General features: G+C 36.9%; 1 protein-coding gene across 7 annotated transcripts in view; it reads left to right on the top strand.

Annotated features, from left to right (window-relative positions):
- ZFHX4 (zinc finger homeobox 4) overlaps window positions 1-14345 on the top strand; it is a 173423-nt gene that overhangs the window by 134386 nt on the left and 24692 nt on the right. For 5 of the 7 annotated variants that reach the window (XM_036887490.2, XM_036887487.2, XM_036887489.2 and 2 more), the window contains exons 5-6: window positions 4807-4875; window positions 12381-12497. In XM_036887490.2, coding sequence (XP_036743385.2) covers window positions 4807-4875; window positions 12381-12497 — 186 coding nt within the window. The remainder of the gene's footprint in view (window positions 1-4806; window positions 4876-12380; window positions 12498-14345) is intronic. The other 2 variants (XM_057497960.1, XM_057497959.1) reach the window with 1 other exon arrangement.

The raw sequence follows: 14345 nt of genomic DNA, 5'->3' as shown, positions 1-14345 counted from the left end.
AGTCTTATTCTCCAATTAAAAACTAAGAATGGGCTCATCTTTTTTTTTAAGTGGATGAGAATAAAGTGGAACTCAAAATATCACCTAGGACTGCAGAATATGTTTTCTTTCTCTTCATTACTTTAGGCCAGTTGACTTAATATTTATTCTGTTTGGTGGTACATATCTCATTTTATGTGCTAAACATTTTGCTGAAAATAGTGATACACTTTATTATTTATGCATTAAGGAATCAGTGGGAAGGAGTGAGATGTGCAAGTTTTGTAGCAATACTGTCTTAGCATTCTACTTGGAAGCTTAAATATTCACCCACTGTTTTTAAAATTCCAGTTTCCACTGAACTTGTGCCAAATGCTTCCCAAATTTTGCTAATAAGAATATGAAAAGCACATGGCTGTTCCGATCATCAAGTGCAGATTGGAGTTATTCTCAAATCACAACAAACATTCTTAAACTTAGAATTCTGTCTGCTACATAAAGATTAAAAAATTGAAAAAAATCCAGATTTTCCTTGATCATTAGATTTGTATTGATTATAATATTTAAAAAAATGTTATCCCATTTAGTAGGAAAAAAAAAAGATTTGACAGATGAAAACTTGATGATTTTTAAGCTAAGATTAAATACCTGAAAGTCACCAGTTCACTTACCAGAATAATTATTCATATAAGAGAAAAGAAAGGTGAAAAGGAGGAATGAGATGGATAAGCTTGTAAGTAAGTATGGCAGTGTGAGGAAATGGGAGAGCGCTGTGAGAGCCTCCATTCTCACAGTTATAGGGAATGGGGACCCTAAAATTTTAGATTTTAATCATTATCTTTGGAGATGTAACCGTTTGGGTTAGGCTACAGGAATAGGTGGTGAGCAGAATTAAGCCAAAATGAGAAAATGAACATGAGAAATAACTGCAGAATCAAAAGGAAAGCTACTTTTAAGATTTTAAACATATGGCTCAGTAAATAACTGTGGTTGAGAGAACTATCCCTGAAATAAAACTTCATGGGTTCAAATCATGGCTCCACCACTTGCTAGGGCTGTCCTAACTCCATGAATGGCATCAGCCAGTGCCTGGCATAGAGCAAATACTGTATAAAATGCTGTTCTTGATGGTGGTGATTGTGATGATCAATACCCTATTCCACAGAAAATGCAGCCGATTACTCTCATATTGTGTTAACAAAAATAGAGTAATTTGGTACCATTTTCAAATGTGTGATCATCACCAAATTGGCAGAATAGTCTAGAATACTAGATAAATTGTCAGTGGTATTATCTTTAAGTAGTATTCAACAAGAAAAGTCAGGTGCTAGAGAACACAAATTAGTAATCTAATTAAATCACTAGCAAAAGAGATGGATAGTGTTAACAGATGTCAGATTTATTATTACAGAGTAGTTATTAAAGTGAAATATTGAAAGATGCTATGTATCATTAATAGGTTTTAAACATTCATTTAACTCAGACAGAAAGGTCTAGATTAACCAGTTCATTTAATGAGTTAAAAGTTACTTTATTAAAACATTTATATCATTTGTATAAAGGGGGCAATGTGTTGAAGGTCTAAAAAAAATTATGTGGCACATGAAAAACTACTTGTACCAACCACTCTAACCAGAGCAGTTTCCAAGTACCATGTGACCTAATTTGTGAGATTAAATAACAGTTTCTGGTTTTGACATGTTTTCATTTCCTTAAGTCACTTTCAAATGAAGTGATTTCAATATGGCACCAAGTTACGATTTTGTTACAGTATATATGCAAGGAATGTAAATGTTTTATGAAACAGAATCTTCACAAGACTAGTGAAAAGTTGCTTTCTTTCTTTCTCCCACTTGGTTTCTGGCCTTCTATTATAAAACTAGGAAAATCTATATAGGACCCTTAATACTGTGGTATTATAATTGGACATACCTGAAATCTTGTAGACTTGTACCAGGCTGACCTGAGTTTCAGCCCAGGCTCTCTGTTTAAAATTTGGAGACCCAGGGCAAGTTACCTTAACCTCTTTAAGCCTCAGCCTCCTGATTTGTAAAATATGGATTGATAATTGCCTTGTGATTTTACTCATGATTTTATTTGTGAGGTTTTTACACAGTGTATCACAGCAGCTGGTAGAACTACAAACTCAGTAAGTTTTCATATATAAAATCTGTATTTTCAGGAATCTTAAAGGAGTAGCAGTCATTTGGTCAAATTCACTGAGGTACTACTGATATCTATTTGAAAAAGTCTCTTTGATAAATTGAAATTGTGTGTGTGTGTGTGTGTGTGTGTGTGTGTGTGTGTGTGTGTGTGTGTATGTGCATAGAATGGTGAGGATTCTTTGATAGTATGTTCTTTTTTCCTAGAAATCATCCTATACACACATGTACACACACACTTAGACAGATGGTCTCCCCACTTATAATGGTTATACTTTCAATGTTTCAACTTTACAGTGGCGCCAAAGCAATAAGCATTTGGTAGAAACTAGTTGAAATTTTGAATGTTGATCTTTTCCCAGGCAAGCGATATGCAGTTTGATCCTCTCTCGTGATGCTGGACAGGGGGCCACAGCTCCCAGCAAGCCACTCTGTCAGAGGGTAAACAACTGTTACACTTAGAACCATCCTGTACCCATACAACCATTCTATTTTTCACTTTCAGGACAGCATTCAATAAATTACATGAGATAATCAACACTTTATTATAAAATAGACTTTGTGGTGGATGATTTTGCCCAACTGTAGGCTCTTGTTTAAGTGTAGTGAGCACATTAAGGTAAAGTAAGCTAAGCTATGATGTTCAGTAGGGTAGGTGTATTAATTGCATCTTCAACTTATAATGTAACCTCCCATGGATTTATCAGGATGTAACCCCATCAAAAATTGAGAAAGATCTGTTTATGTAACAGGAATTAATATCTGTGTTTGGAGTAACTGAAAGAGCTGTGTATTTAGTCTTGAGGCCCTGGGAAGCTTTTATAAAATCCTCATCTTGAGATTCATTTGTTTCAGGATATAGAGTGTAGACAAGTATTTTGAATAAAAATGTCCTAGGTGACTTTGATATGCCTCACTCTGTCATTAGCTGAGAATCTATGAGGATGAAAGTTCTTGAGGAACTCCCAGTTTATTGGGGGAATGTGCACAAATCATGTACAAAATTATACATCATGGTAAGTGCAAAACATACTTATAAGTTAATCGTTATGGGAACACAGTGGAAGTGACACTTGCTTTGGGTTTTCAGGGAAGAATAAGAGTTTAACAGGAGAGGAACAAAAAGACAGCCAAAAAGTAAAAAGAACAGCATTGACCAACACGAGAGGCTTCCAGGAGGACCAAGGTGGGCTTTGTGAAAGAAATATTGGATGGACATCAATACTGTGATCAATACGGAAGTTATTTCTGGATTTATAAGCAAGACTGAGGATAAATTCTTCCTTCCAAGACTGATTTAAGATATATTTACAAGAAAACAATGTTTTCTGTTGTTGGGTGGAGAGGGCACTGAGTGTTTATTATAATTGCACGGTTTTAAATAGATTGTCACAAAATCTTTTGTACATAGCACGAAAACAATCAGTAAATGCAATAATAGTGCCTTGGTGTGCACTTCTGTTGTCAAGAGTAATTATTTGTTTAATTAAAGCCTTTGGAAAGAACCAGAGATGCTATTGCCTAGAAATATTAGATGAACATGAATCTCATCGGCAGTGTAAGAATGGTGTGACAACTTTTCAACCTTTCAATAAGATCTGGCCTTTTTCTCACTTTGAAGACCACATCAAGTTGTACCTTTATTTGTATTATTTTCTCATACAGTTGTTGATTATTTATGTGAAGATGGGAATTGAAGCTTAGAGAGGTTACCTAATATACCTAAGGTACCATACCTAGAAAGTGGGAGGGCCATGGTTTGCACTCAAGGCGTTTTGTATTCTTGAAAGATAGCTCTGGAGATACTGTGGCAGATCAGATTGGAAAGACAAGGGACTCAAGGCAGGGAGACTCTTGTGGTGGGTATTGAAGTTGTCAGGGAAGAGAAGATGACAGGGAACTAGAGAAACACATGTGACAAGAGACACTATAAAATGGAGTCAACAGCATGTGATGACTCCGGGTGGAGAAAGAATGAGCTGTTGAAGGTGATTTCTGAGGTCTACGTTTTTTTAATAGATTTCCCTACAACAGGGAACACAAAGGAATTGTGCAATTAGATGAAAATAATGATTTGTGTTTGGGATTGAGTTTAGCACACCAAGACATTTTTAGCACTTCTGCTTAGGAGCTGAAATAGAAGATCAGAATAAAAATGTGGATTTACTGATGATTTGGGCATATTCTTCAGCTTTCTTCAAGTGCTTGTTTTTTGCTTTGGTTTCTCACATCAGCTATCAAATATTGTGCTTTTTCTGTTTGTTTGTTTTTTGGTTTTGTTTTTGTTTTGCTACCATGACAGAGAAGTAAAAGTATGCTCATAATTTGTGGAATGTGCAGTTGTCATTATAACACATAATCCTATAATGTAGACCTGGCCACATATCCAAGAGGTAAAAATCAGAATGAATCTTCTTCCTGTCACATGTTGTCTACATTGTATTTGTTGTGTGCTACTTATCAGAAGTAGATCTAAGCTTACTACTCCCCAGACTCACTTTGCTAACCACTGCTCACTAGGTTATAAGGTGTGCCAAAGTCTCACCTGAGCTCTACCTGATGCTTATCTTGTTGGAAGCCATATTTGGGGTTCTTGTGATACTGTCTATGACTGCAGTGCTGGACATAGTATGCTGATTACCTTCCACTCTGGTGTCCTCTGCAGAAACTGCCTCTTTGGGAGCCAGGACCTGTGAGGATGATCTTACAGAACAGCAGTTGAGAGCAACCTCAGGTAATGCTCTATTCCTTCTCAAAATCTTGTCTGTGCTAAATGAGTTACATTTGTTACTCTCAAGATTATGTAATAAATGTATTTCTGTAATTGCTATAATTAGATCTGCTCACATCCCTTGTACAAGTATGGTAAAAGCAAAGTCAAACATATATATCCAGTATTTGGACATATGTGTAAAGTAACTTCTTAAAGAACAATTAACTTCTGCTGGGTAATTTCTCACATCTACATTTATACAGTATGAAATTTCAACTAAATGGTCAGTAGTACACAAAGTATAGACAATAAGCCAAATAGTATTTTTCCCCAAGTCAAAAACCTGGTTGATGGATATTGATGGTGATTATTTTTGGTAATTAGTGAGTTAATTGGATATTCATATCAACACATTTACTAGTCCCTGCGCATTGCATATGTATGTGCATGTTAAAAAATGGCAACTTCTTAGCTGCATTATAGTCAGATAATTAAAAAGGAATTCACCCATGTTTCTATAACACATCTCATTTATTTCTGCTATATAAGTATGATCCCAGTTTCCAGGTTTATACAACTGGAATAATAATGTACTATAAAGAATAAGAAATGATTATAAAAAGCCCTTCATTCATGAATATGGGGTATTGAAATACTTAAAAAAACAACAATTTGCAAGTGAAAACATTCTTCCAATAGAAAGTGAGGACTTTGCTCTTAAAAAATTCTTCAGAGTTAAGTTTACCTTTGTTTATCATGTCTCATGAGCACTGTTTTTATTTTAGGTTGTTTTTCCCTAGAAAACTAGAGAGCTTATTTAGGATAAAATAACACAAACCCAGTTCTGCTCCCCCACCTCAAGCCAATCAAAAGATTTAATTAATGACCAGATTGGAAGTAAAAGGGAATAAACCAAGACTGTGACAATATCAAACTGAAGAGAGGCCACTTCCTGTCAATACAATTCTTTATTGTTTTTAAACAAAGACACTAAAATCTACATCTTCACCTCAATCTCTCTGAGAAGGTTTATATTGAATACTCCCTACCTTCTGGATATTTTCATGGAGATGTTTTACAGAGAAGCCAAATTAACAAACTCCAAATTGAATTTCTCTTTTCTGTAAAACTATTTTATCCACTTTTCTCCATCTCCAATTTGTGACATCATGCCACAGACCTTAGTTACTCCAAGTAAGAAAATTGGGATTATCAATTTTGCTCAAAATATTAGTGCCAGGGACTGCTGGGTGTAAGTTACAAATAAGATAGATTAGTTATCTCATTTTTAGACACTATTTCTATTCAAATAAGTTATTTTCAGATTGCAATAAATGTGATAAAGGAGCAAAAGAGGTAACGTACTAAGCAGAAGTTCTCAAATTGTGAGCCTCTTACAAGCATCACACAACCCGGGAATATGAAAGAATGCAAATTCTTGGATCTTCTGTCAAACTTACTGAGCCAGAAATACTGAGAATGGGCCCCAGCAATCTGTGGTTTAACAAGCCCTTTGGGGGATAGTGATTTCCACCCATGTCTAAGGATCCCACCCATGTGACAGGTGATGAGCTGCTTTAGAAGCAGTGGTCAGAGAAGTTTGCTGAGGAAATAGCAGGAAGATAAGTCCTAAATAATAAAAATGAGTCAATTATACAGAGTTCTGCATTCCGCACAGAAGTGGGAAGAAGTTGGTCATGTCTAGGAAGAGAAAGAAGGCTAACATGGAGAGAGAGATTAATGAATGAAGAGGAGAGTAGAATAAGGTGCACTTATAAAGGTAGGCAAAGGCTTGATCATATTAAAGAGTTGGTATGTTATTCAAAGTGAACTAGGAAGCTATGGTAGGGTTCAAGCAGGAAAATGACTTGATTTTAGGTTGGGCAGCATAAATTGTAGGAAAGCAAGAGCAAGCCTAGTTGAGACCATTTAAAAATACAGGTAAGCAATTAAGGGTACTGGTAATGGAAATGGGAAGAAATAGATTTAATGTACACTAAATATTTTGAAATAAGAAATAATAAGACTTGCTGATGGATTGTATGCATATGAGAGGGAAAGACAGGAGTCAAGAATGACTCTTGCTTTTGGCGGATGGTGGTGCTGTTATCTGAGGTGTTAGAAGCCGAGTGAGGTGTGTAGAGGGAGGATCAAGAGCTCTGACGGGGCATGTTTAGTTTGATAAGCCTTCCAGACATCCAAATGGAGATGTAACATTTAAAAGAAATGGATCAGAATGAGATCATTTAGGGAGGTCATTTTTTTTTCCCCCAAGTCAAATATTCTTTGTAGGTACAGAAATAGAGAAGAGAACAGAGCTTCGGACCAGTGCTGGAGCCACTCCGATGGAGGAGGCCCCAGCAAACGGGAATAAAAAGGAACTTTCAGAGAATTAGGATGAAAATCATAATAGGTTAATGCAATGAATTTTCAAGAGGACCTTTTTAAAGAAGAAGAGGGTAGTAACATCTGTTAAGCAAAGTTAAGTAAGACACAGACAAAAAAGTGGCCATTGAATTTCACAGCATGAAAGTCATTGGCGGCTTTGAGAAAACCAATTGGTATGAAGCCAGGCTGGAGAGCGTTGAATAATAAAAGTGAGTTAGAAGAGAAAGAAAATGAGAAACGAAAAGAAAAAAAAGACCAAGAGCAAACACACAAATACTTCTTTTAAGTTTTTTTTTTTTTTTTTAAGGAGGATAGAGGAATGGGATAGTCTGGACTCCTTTTCTTCTCCCAGCATTCCACCTAACAAGTACTGCCTGCCTTCTGTACTCCACCACTGTTCTCGGTGCTTCTGGCCCAAAGATAAATAAGACAATCACTGTTTTCAGTAAATGTGTACCTATTAGAGGAAGAAGGCAATACACTGATATTTTCCGCATACTGGAGTAAGTTGTTTGACTTCAATACACAAGAAAAAGAAAACAATTTACCCAGAAACATTGATTCTTGTTCAACATTCAGGAAAAAATTTTGGAGAAAGAAGCAATTAATAGTACTAAAAATAATACAGCTGATATTCTTAATACTTAGTGTTAAGCTCTGGGCTGACTGATTTTTATCTATTATCTCATAACAAACCTATGAGGTAGGTATTATTAACTCAATTTTTACAGATGATGAAACCAATATTTCCCAAGCTGGGCTTGAAGGAAAAGTAGGAGTTACACAGTGGAGAAAAGTTGTTCTAGATAAGACAAAGAAATATAATGGTGTATCTTATAGGAAGGAGGAGGGCATTAATAACAGTTGCATGTTTCTAGAACAGTGGTTCACAAAAATGATCCCAGTACCAGGTGCCTCAGCAGCACCTGGAAGCTTAGGTAAATTTTCAGGCCTCGTTCTAAATCTATTGAATCAGAAATTCTAGGGGTAAAGCCCAACAATCTGCATTTTAACATGTCTTATGGGTGATTATGATGCCCTAAAGTTTCAGATGAGTTCTCAAGCATTTATGTGCTAGGTAGGAAGTAAAGAAAGATGTAACTGGGCTGGTAAACAAGGACCAGGCATCTTGGAGGTATCCTTGCCACATATAGAAGATAGAGCTTTTCCTTAGAAAGTGATAGGAGTCACTAAAGATGTTAAGTAGAGAAGGCAGGTTTAGCAGGTCAAATGGAGGCTAGATTTAGATGGGGTGGGGACTGTGCAGGGAGACAATGGAGTCCAGGAGAGAATCCCCATAAGCCAGTTATCTGGAATAGATGCTTAATATATAAAACTAAAGATGTTCAAGTTACTATCCTGTGCTTCCTCTACATGATTACCCCATGGGCATAAAAATATACAATAATTTCCTTAAAAGGCTGAGTATTCCAAAGCCCAGTTATATAATAAAGATAATAAAGCAATGGGAACCAAGTACAACTAGCTGGAGCTTAGAACAGAAGGATATCACCGAAGTAGATTTGCTTGGCAATTATATGATCATTTTATGGAATAGGTGAATAGGGATTTTCCAATCATTCAAAGCTATTCATGCAAAACTTTTGTTTTAAATATAATTTTGGATATGTGTAGAGTAACGTAAAAGCTCATCATTTTAGACATGAAAAAATGCTAGGGGCAGTCAGTGTAGAGTACTTCTATAAGGTAAGACTACAGTATTATTTTGTCTTCTTACTATTATTTCGCAATGTTTAAAATAAAATGTATTAGCATTTACTGGAAAACTGGGAAGTTCTACCAGACCCTAATGCACATTTGAAGCTTAAATACGTTCATATCGTAAACCTTAACATATGAATGAAAATTGTATTTTTTATATTCCATAAGGCAAAAGAATAGTTTACAATACATATGCTTGGATACAACAGTATTATAAAGTGCTCTAATCTAATACTTTCATTGTTATTACATGCACTATGTTAGTGAAGAAACCTTATGATGTTAATGAAGAATCTTTCATTTCTTATCAAGAAAATAAAAACTGCTTTAGCATCTTTATTTTGGAATTTTATGTAATGTAGTATCTTTATTTCAGAATTTTATTGAATGGAACTTACAGAAGTTATGTAATTTCAGTTTTAAGGCATCCCTTTAATACACTTAATGCCATATACAAACATATACATATATATGCATATATGTTATACACATAAACACTTTTTTTCCTATAAAGCATCTTACATTTTATTCCATTTTTCAGTTGAGGAAATGTGATACTTAAAAATTAGAATGTAGGCACTCCTTCCTGTAACCTCAAGTTCAACTGCAGTTTTTCTGAAGAAAGTGGTTTCTCCACATTAATATTCTTGACTCTAAAGTCTATTTGTAAAATGAATACCAAGTTTGTTTCAAAAATTCTTTTTGAGAATGAAAATGATCTTTTTTCTAACTTTAATGAAATTTTATGGTCTGTAGAAGTTACCCTTTGATTATTTTTTGTATGATTAAAAATTTGCAAATTCTGTGGCTCCAAAGAGCCTACCTGTTATAAACAGCTTTCACCTTCTAAACCACAAAATGGGTCTGAATTGCTTGAGCATTAGAACTAATTGCCTGCCTACTTCAAAGGAAGAACCAGAAAAGAAGTGGAGGCAGGGCAAGTCACAGAAGCAGAGGCGGTGCGGGCAAACCCATCTCCAGAGGTTATGAGTTGTGGCTTGGAAGAGCTCAGCAAAGTTATGGCCTCAGAACTGCTGTTTGCGATTAAGTTGATGGGTCGAGCCTACCCCACAATCTTTCCCGGCTGCTGACACAGAGTCTTTGTTCACATTCAGATTTCTCAAACTGTTGCCAGGGTCAGGCTGAGGTCAGACACCACAGTGATGTATAGAAGAACATGTCTGGGAATTTCTCTCACACTTAAAACACATACTAGTAAATGAAGAAGAAGACCCTGGAAAAATTGCCTGATGAGACCCAGATTATAGTAGTTTTTTCGTTTAGTATCTTCATAATTTTCGTTTTCTTCTCCTGACACACATGTTTTATTAATGTGAGTTGTGATAGCCCTTACAATTTTATGTCCCCTCAAGATAAGGACACTCGGTAGCACTCTGACACTTCATTTTCCAGCCCTGGGGGAAAGGTCCAGTAAATCTACTCAGAGAAGTCTTGCATCCTTTCCCCAGGATGAGTTGAAAAGTAATTGCCATTGGCTGTTGTAGGTCGTGGCCTGACACTGGGGGTCACGTCATGTGTGTGGACTTGGCAGGGACACAGCCCAGTCCAGTCATGATCTCAGCCTTACAGCCTCGAAGCTGAGCCAGGCAGGCCACTGCCCCACCCAGCCCAGCCCCCGCTGGGAGGAGGCAGCCTGTGTTTGATCAGTAATTATCACTGTTGGGGAGAGGCAGGTTAGAGCCCTAAGAAGTGTGGATTCTCTTCTTAAAATAAAATGTCCATGTGCATTTGCCTGAAAGAGAAGCTTCCCTTTCTGATGACAGACTCCTCCCAACCCCCACAACAAGGACCTCTCTGCTGCTTTTGTGCAGTGGCACAGTGCAAGGATGAAATGTGTGGGTTTGTATGGTGCCTTTGAGGACTCACAGTTGTAAAAACTCTTGTTTCAAATGTGTTGAATGTCCTGGTTTCCCCTTAGCTTTCCCTCACAGTTGAGTTTCCCCCAGTGAGCCCAGGACGGCCCCCTCTGTTGTTTCTTGCTTGTACAGTGGCAGAGCATGCATGGCTGGCAAGTGAGGCACTAAATAGCATTTTTTTTGTGTGCTCAGCTGCTACATATGACAGTGGATATTTCATTCTGCTGTCAGAATGTTATTAATAAAACATGGGGTGTGGAGAGGACCACGATTTCCCCTTTCAATCACTATAGCATTTGCAATGAAAATTTTATGCAGTGTGTAATTTTCAGTTAATGCTTGACACTTAAGATGTCCATAGCAGCATTTTGTATGGTTATTGAAGGGTTAATTGTATCATGTTCTCTGCATAAAAGCTCCGCTTATCAAAAGCAAATAGTAGAGTGTATGCAAATGTGTGTCGATGACCTTTTGCCTTTCCAGGGTTAATTTATATGGTCATTAAAGATTTTATGAAATTGAGCAGCCCAGGCTTCAAATCCCATTTTACCTTCTTCTCCTAATTTATGTAATTCCTACCTGGACAGGGGAATATGATTTTTATTTTTTTTGTGCTGCAATGAAAACAGCATGCCATGCTGTGGGGAGTTGAAAGTCTGGTTATCTGGCATTACTCAGATTGCTAAAAATTCATTAAAATGTGACATCAGCACAGTGAGAGACAAATGATCACAGGATGAAAGAGAACAGTGGGCCTTTCAAGGATTAGTGCTTCACAGACCCAGCATAGAGGCTAACTGCATAAACAGATTAATCCACCAGCCGTGGCATAGCTAAGATTTACAGAATAATTAAATTGGGTTGAGTTACTATGAGGATTTCCATGTAATCTAGCTGGTGTGAACCCGTGAATGAGGTGTGGGGTGATGTGGTTGTCATAGAAGTACACCTTCTTAACGTCCTATGCCCTGGATAGCTCCCCCTATAGAAAAAAAAGAAAAGAAAAATCCAAGTGTAGCGAAGTTTTGAGATCTCACTCTATGACAGATTCCAAAAAATTCCTCTGGGTTCTGAGGACTGAATGAAGGACTGAATGCAATCTGACATTCAACCTGTTGTTAACACATTATTTCACAAAGAATTTTTTCTAAGAATTTGAAAAAATTGGTTTGTGCTATCTATCCAAGTCCATGGAACAGAAGGTCCATGTTGCTTAGAAGGTTCTACTATTGAAATGACAGAAATGCCTTATAGCCATTTAGAAATCTTTTCTAGCTTTAACTGTACTTAAAATGATTTCTTTTAATTTAGTACTGGCACGTTTTCTCAATGGATGTAAAAGAAGTTGCTTTAGATAAAACTGACCGGTAGAGTCAGTAGGTTCTAATACAGACTTCTGAATAAACGTATTATTTTTTGAGAATGCATGTCTGCAGATGATCTGTAAATAACGAAGTTTTGAAATGGCCATGTAGGTTATTTCAGCGTACATTTCTCTGGGGTTTTCAATCCAACTGACTGGTCTGCCTCTCTTAACAGAAGAACAAAGTGAGGAGGCAGAAGGCACTATTAAACCCACAGCAGTGGCTGAGGATGATGAGAAAGACACAAGGGAGAGAGACAGGAGTGAAGGCAAAAACCCTAATAAAGACTCTGGTAAGATGCTAGAATCTTTCACCTTTCCTTCCCCGACCCCCAACCCCAACCCTGCAATCAGCGCTTCTTTGACACACTCCCCCCAAAGCTTATTAAAAGCTTTTATTCATTTTAAACTGTCTGAACATACACACCACTATTCACTGCATGTGCATTTTGCATGTGATTTCTATCAGTAGCCTCCCATTGACCTATTTTTAATCATAACCATCTGACAGAATAGATGTGGATAAGTTGAAGAATATTACAGGACAACCAGTGAGATTATTTTTTAATCAAATCAGTTTGTGTGCGTGTAATTTTTTAAGCGCCTTTCATTAATCTTAGCTATACTTGTGATTCCTCTGATGGTATATTAATTTTTCATAAGCATGAGTTTAGGTATCACTTGAATTTTTTCATTTAGTCACATGCACCCACACAGACCACGTAACCCTAAAAATAAATGTTATTTTTTCCTTGCTCTTTTACAACTCACACTCAGGAATTTGCTCTTTTTAAGGGCATCTATTTGAGGCATTTCAAACAAAATCCAGTGGAAAAGTTTACAGATGATTCAGCCTAAGAAAGAGGAAATATCATTGAAAAGGGATTAGGTGCTGGATAATTTTGATCTTCTAGAATAGACAAATCCCAGTAATGAAAGCTACTGTCTTTGAAAACAAACCTTCATGTCATGACATTTACTTGTGCACAAACAAACCTTAGGCCAGCATCTGGTGTGGATACCTAAGGCTTTTTCTGTGTTTGATTTGGCAAATATATGACTTCATCCATGCTTTGTATGTATGAGATGGAAATCTATGGTCGCAATGAATATTACATTGGATACTTTTGCTGCACGCTATACCTAGTTTTATTATGTTGGACTCATTGAAGCAGAAGAAGTGCTGAAACGGGTTCAAGCCTATTACTTTCAGGTACTCATCTATCTTTTCCTTGAATTCCAGTGACAGCCACATATAAAGAAGCTTGTTTTCACTATGAAGACATTCGATTGTGCAAAAAAATACCATCTTTATGTGCAAGTTTATTTAAACCCGAATGATCCCACATTTGTAATTCAGTCTTTGCATATCTAATCTGCATTTCCCTCAAAAATTATTTGAAGGCCCTGCCTTCTCCCCACCCCACACAGTTCAATGTTAAATTTCTCCCTGGAGTCTGGAGAGAGAGCACCACTTAAATTTGCATCTAGGATATCATGGCTAATGTGATTTTAATTTGATTTAAACAAAGAGGATCTCAGGTTGGTATTGAGCATAAAGTGATGTAAAAAAAGATATCATAGCTGTGTATTATTACTAAGCTAGGTCCTCGATTACTGACAAGGAATTTGAAGTACCTAGTGATCAGTTAAGGTCAAGGGCAGTGTCATCTAAACCTCATTTGAGAAGAATTGGAAATAGCAAGGTAGTCAGATTATTCACTCTCTAGGATAGTCCTCCTCAAAGCTAGTTGCTCGACTAGTTCAGGGAGGGCAGGATTCTGTCTTCATTTCTCACAGTAGTACCAAAAGAAACTGCAGAGTCTGTCCCTCCCACTCTTCAGAAGAATGTGTAAAACACAAAGATAGCCCATTCGTGTTCAGTGAGTGGTCATGTTAACACTTAGATATATGACATCATGCTAGGTTTTAAATGTCTAATGCCAGGTATAGGATGGATCCTGGGAATTCTTGAAAATGGATCCAGTCTTACCACTGAGGGAAGAGTCCTGTTTGAAACACACCACAGCTGCAGGGACTCTCTCTCCACCAGCACCATTTACTGCTGTGTATAAATAATGAGCTCAATCACTCCCTAATGGCCTGATGAGTTATTGTCCTTTCTTGGGCTCCTAATCGTA

Source organism: Manis pentadactyla, chromosome 3 (assembly GCF_030020395.1).
Source record: "Manis pentadactyla isolate mManPen7 chromosome 3, mManPen7.hap1, whole genome shotgun sequence".
Classification (NCBI taxonomy): Eukaryota; Metazoa; Chordata; class Mammalia; order Pholidota; family Manidae; genus Manis; species Manis pentadactyla.
Note: the sequence above shows the minus strand (reverse complement) of the source record. Positions and strands in the feature narration are given on the sequence as shown.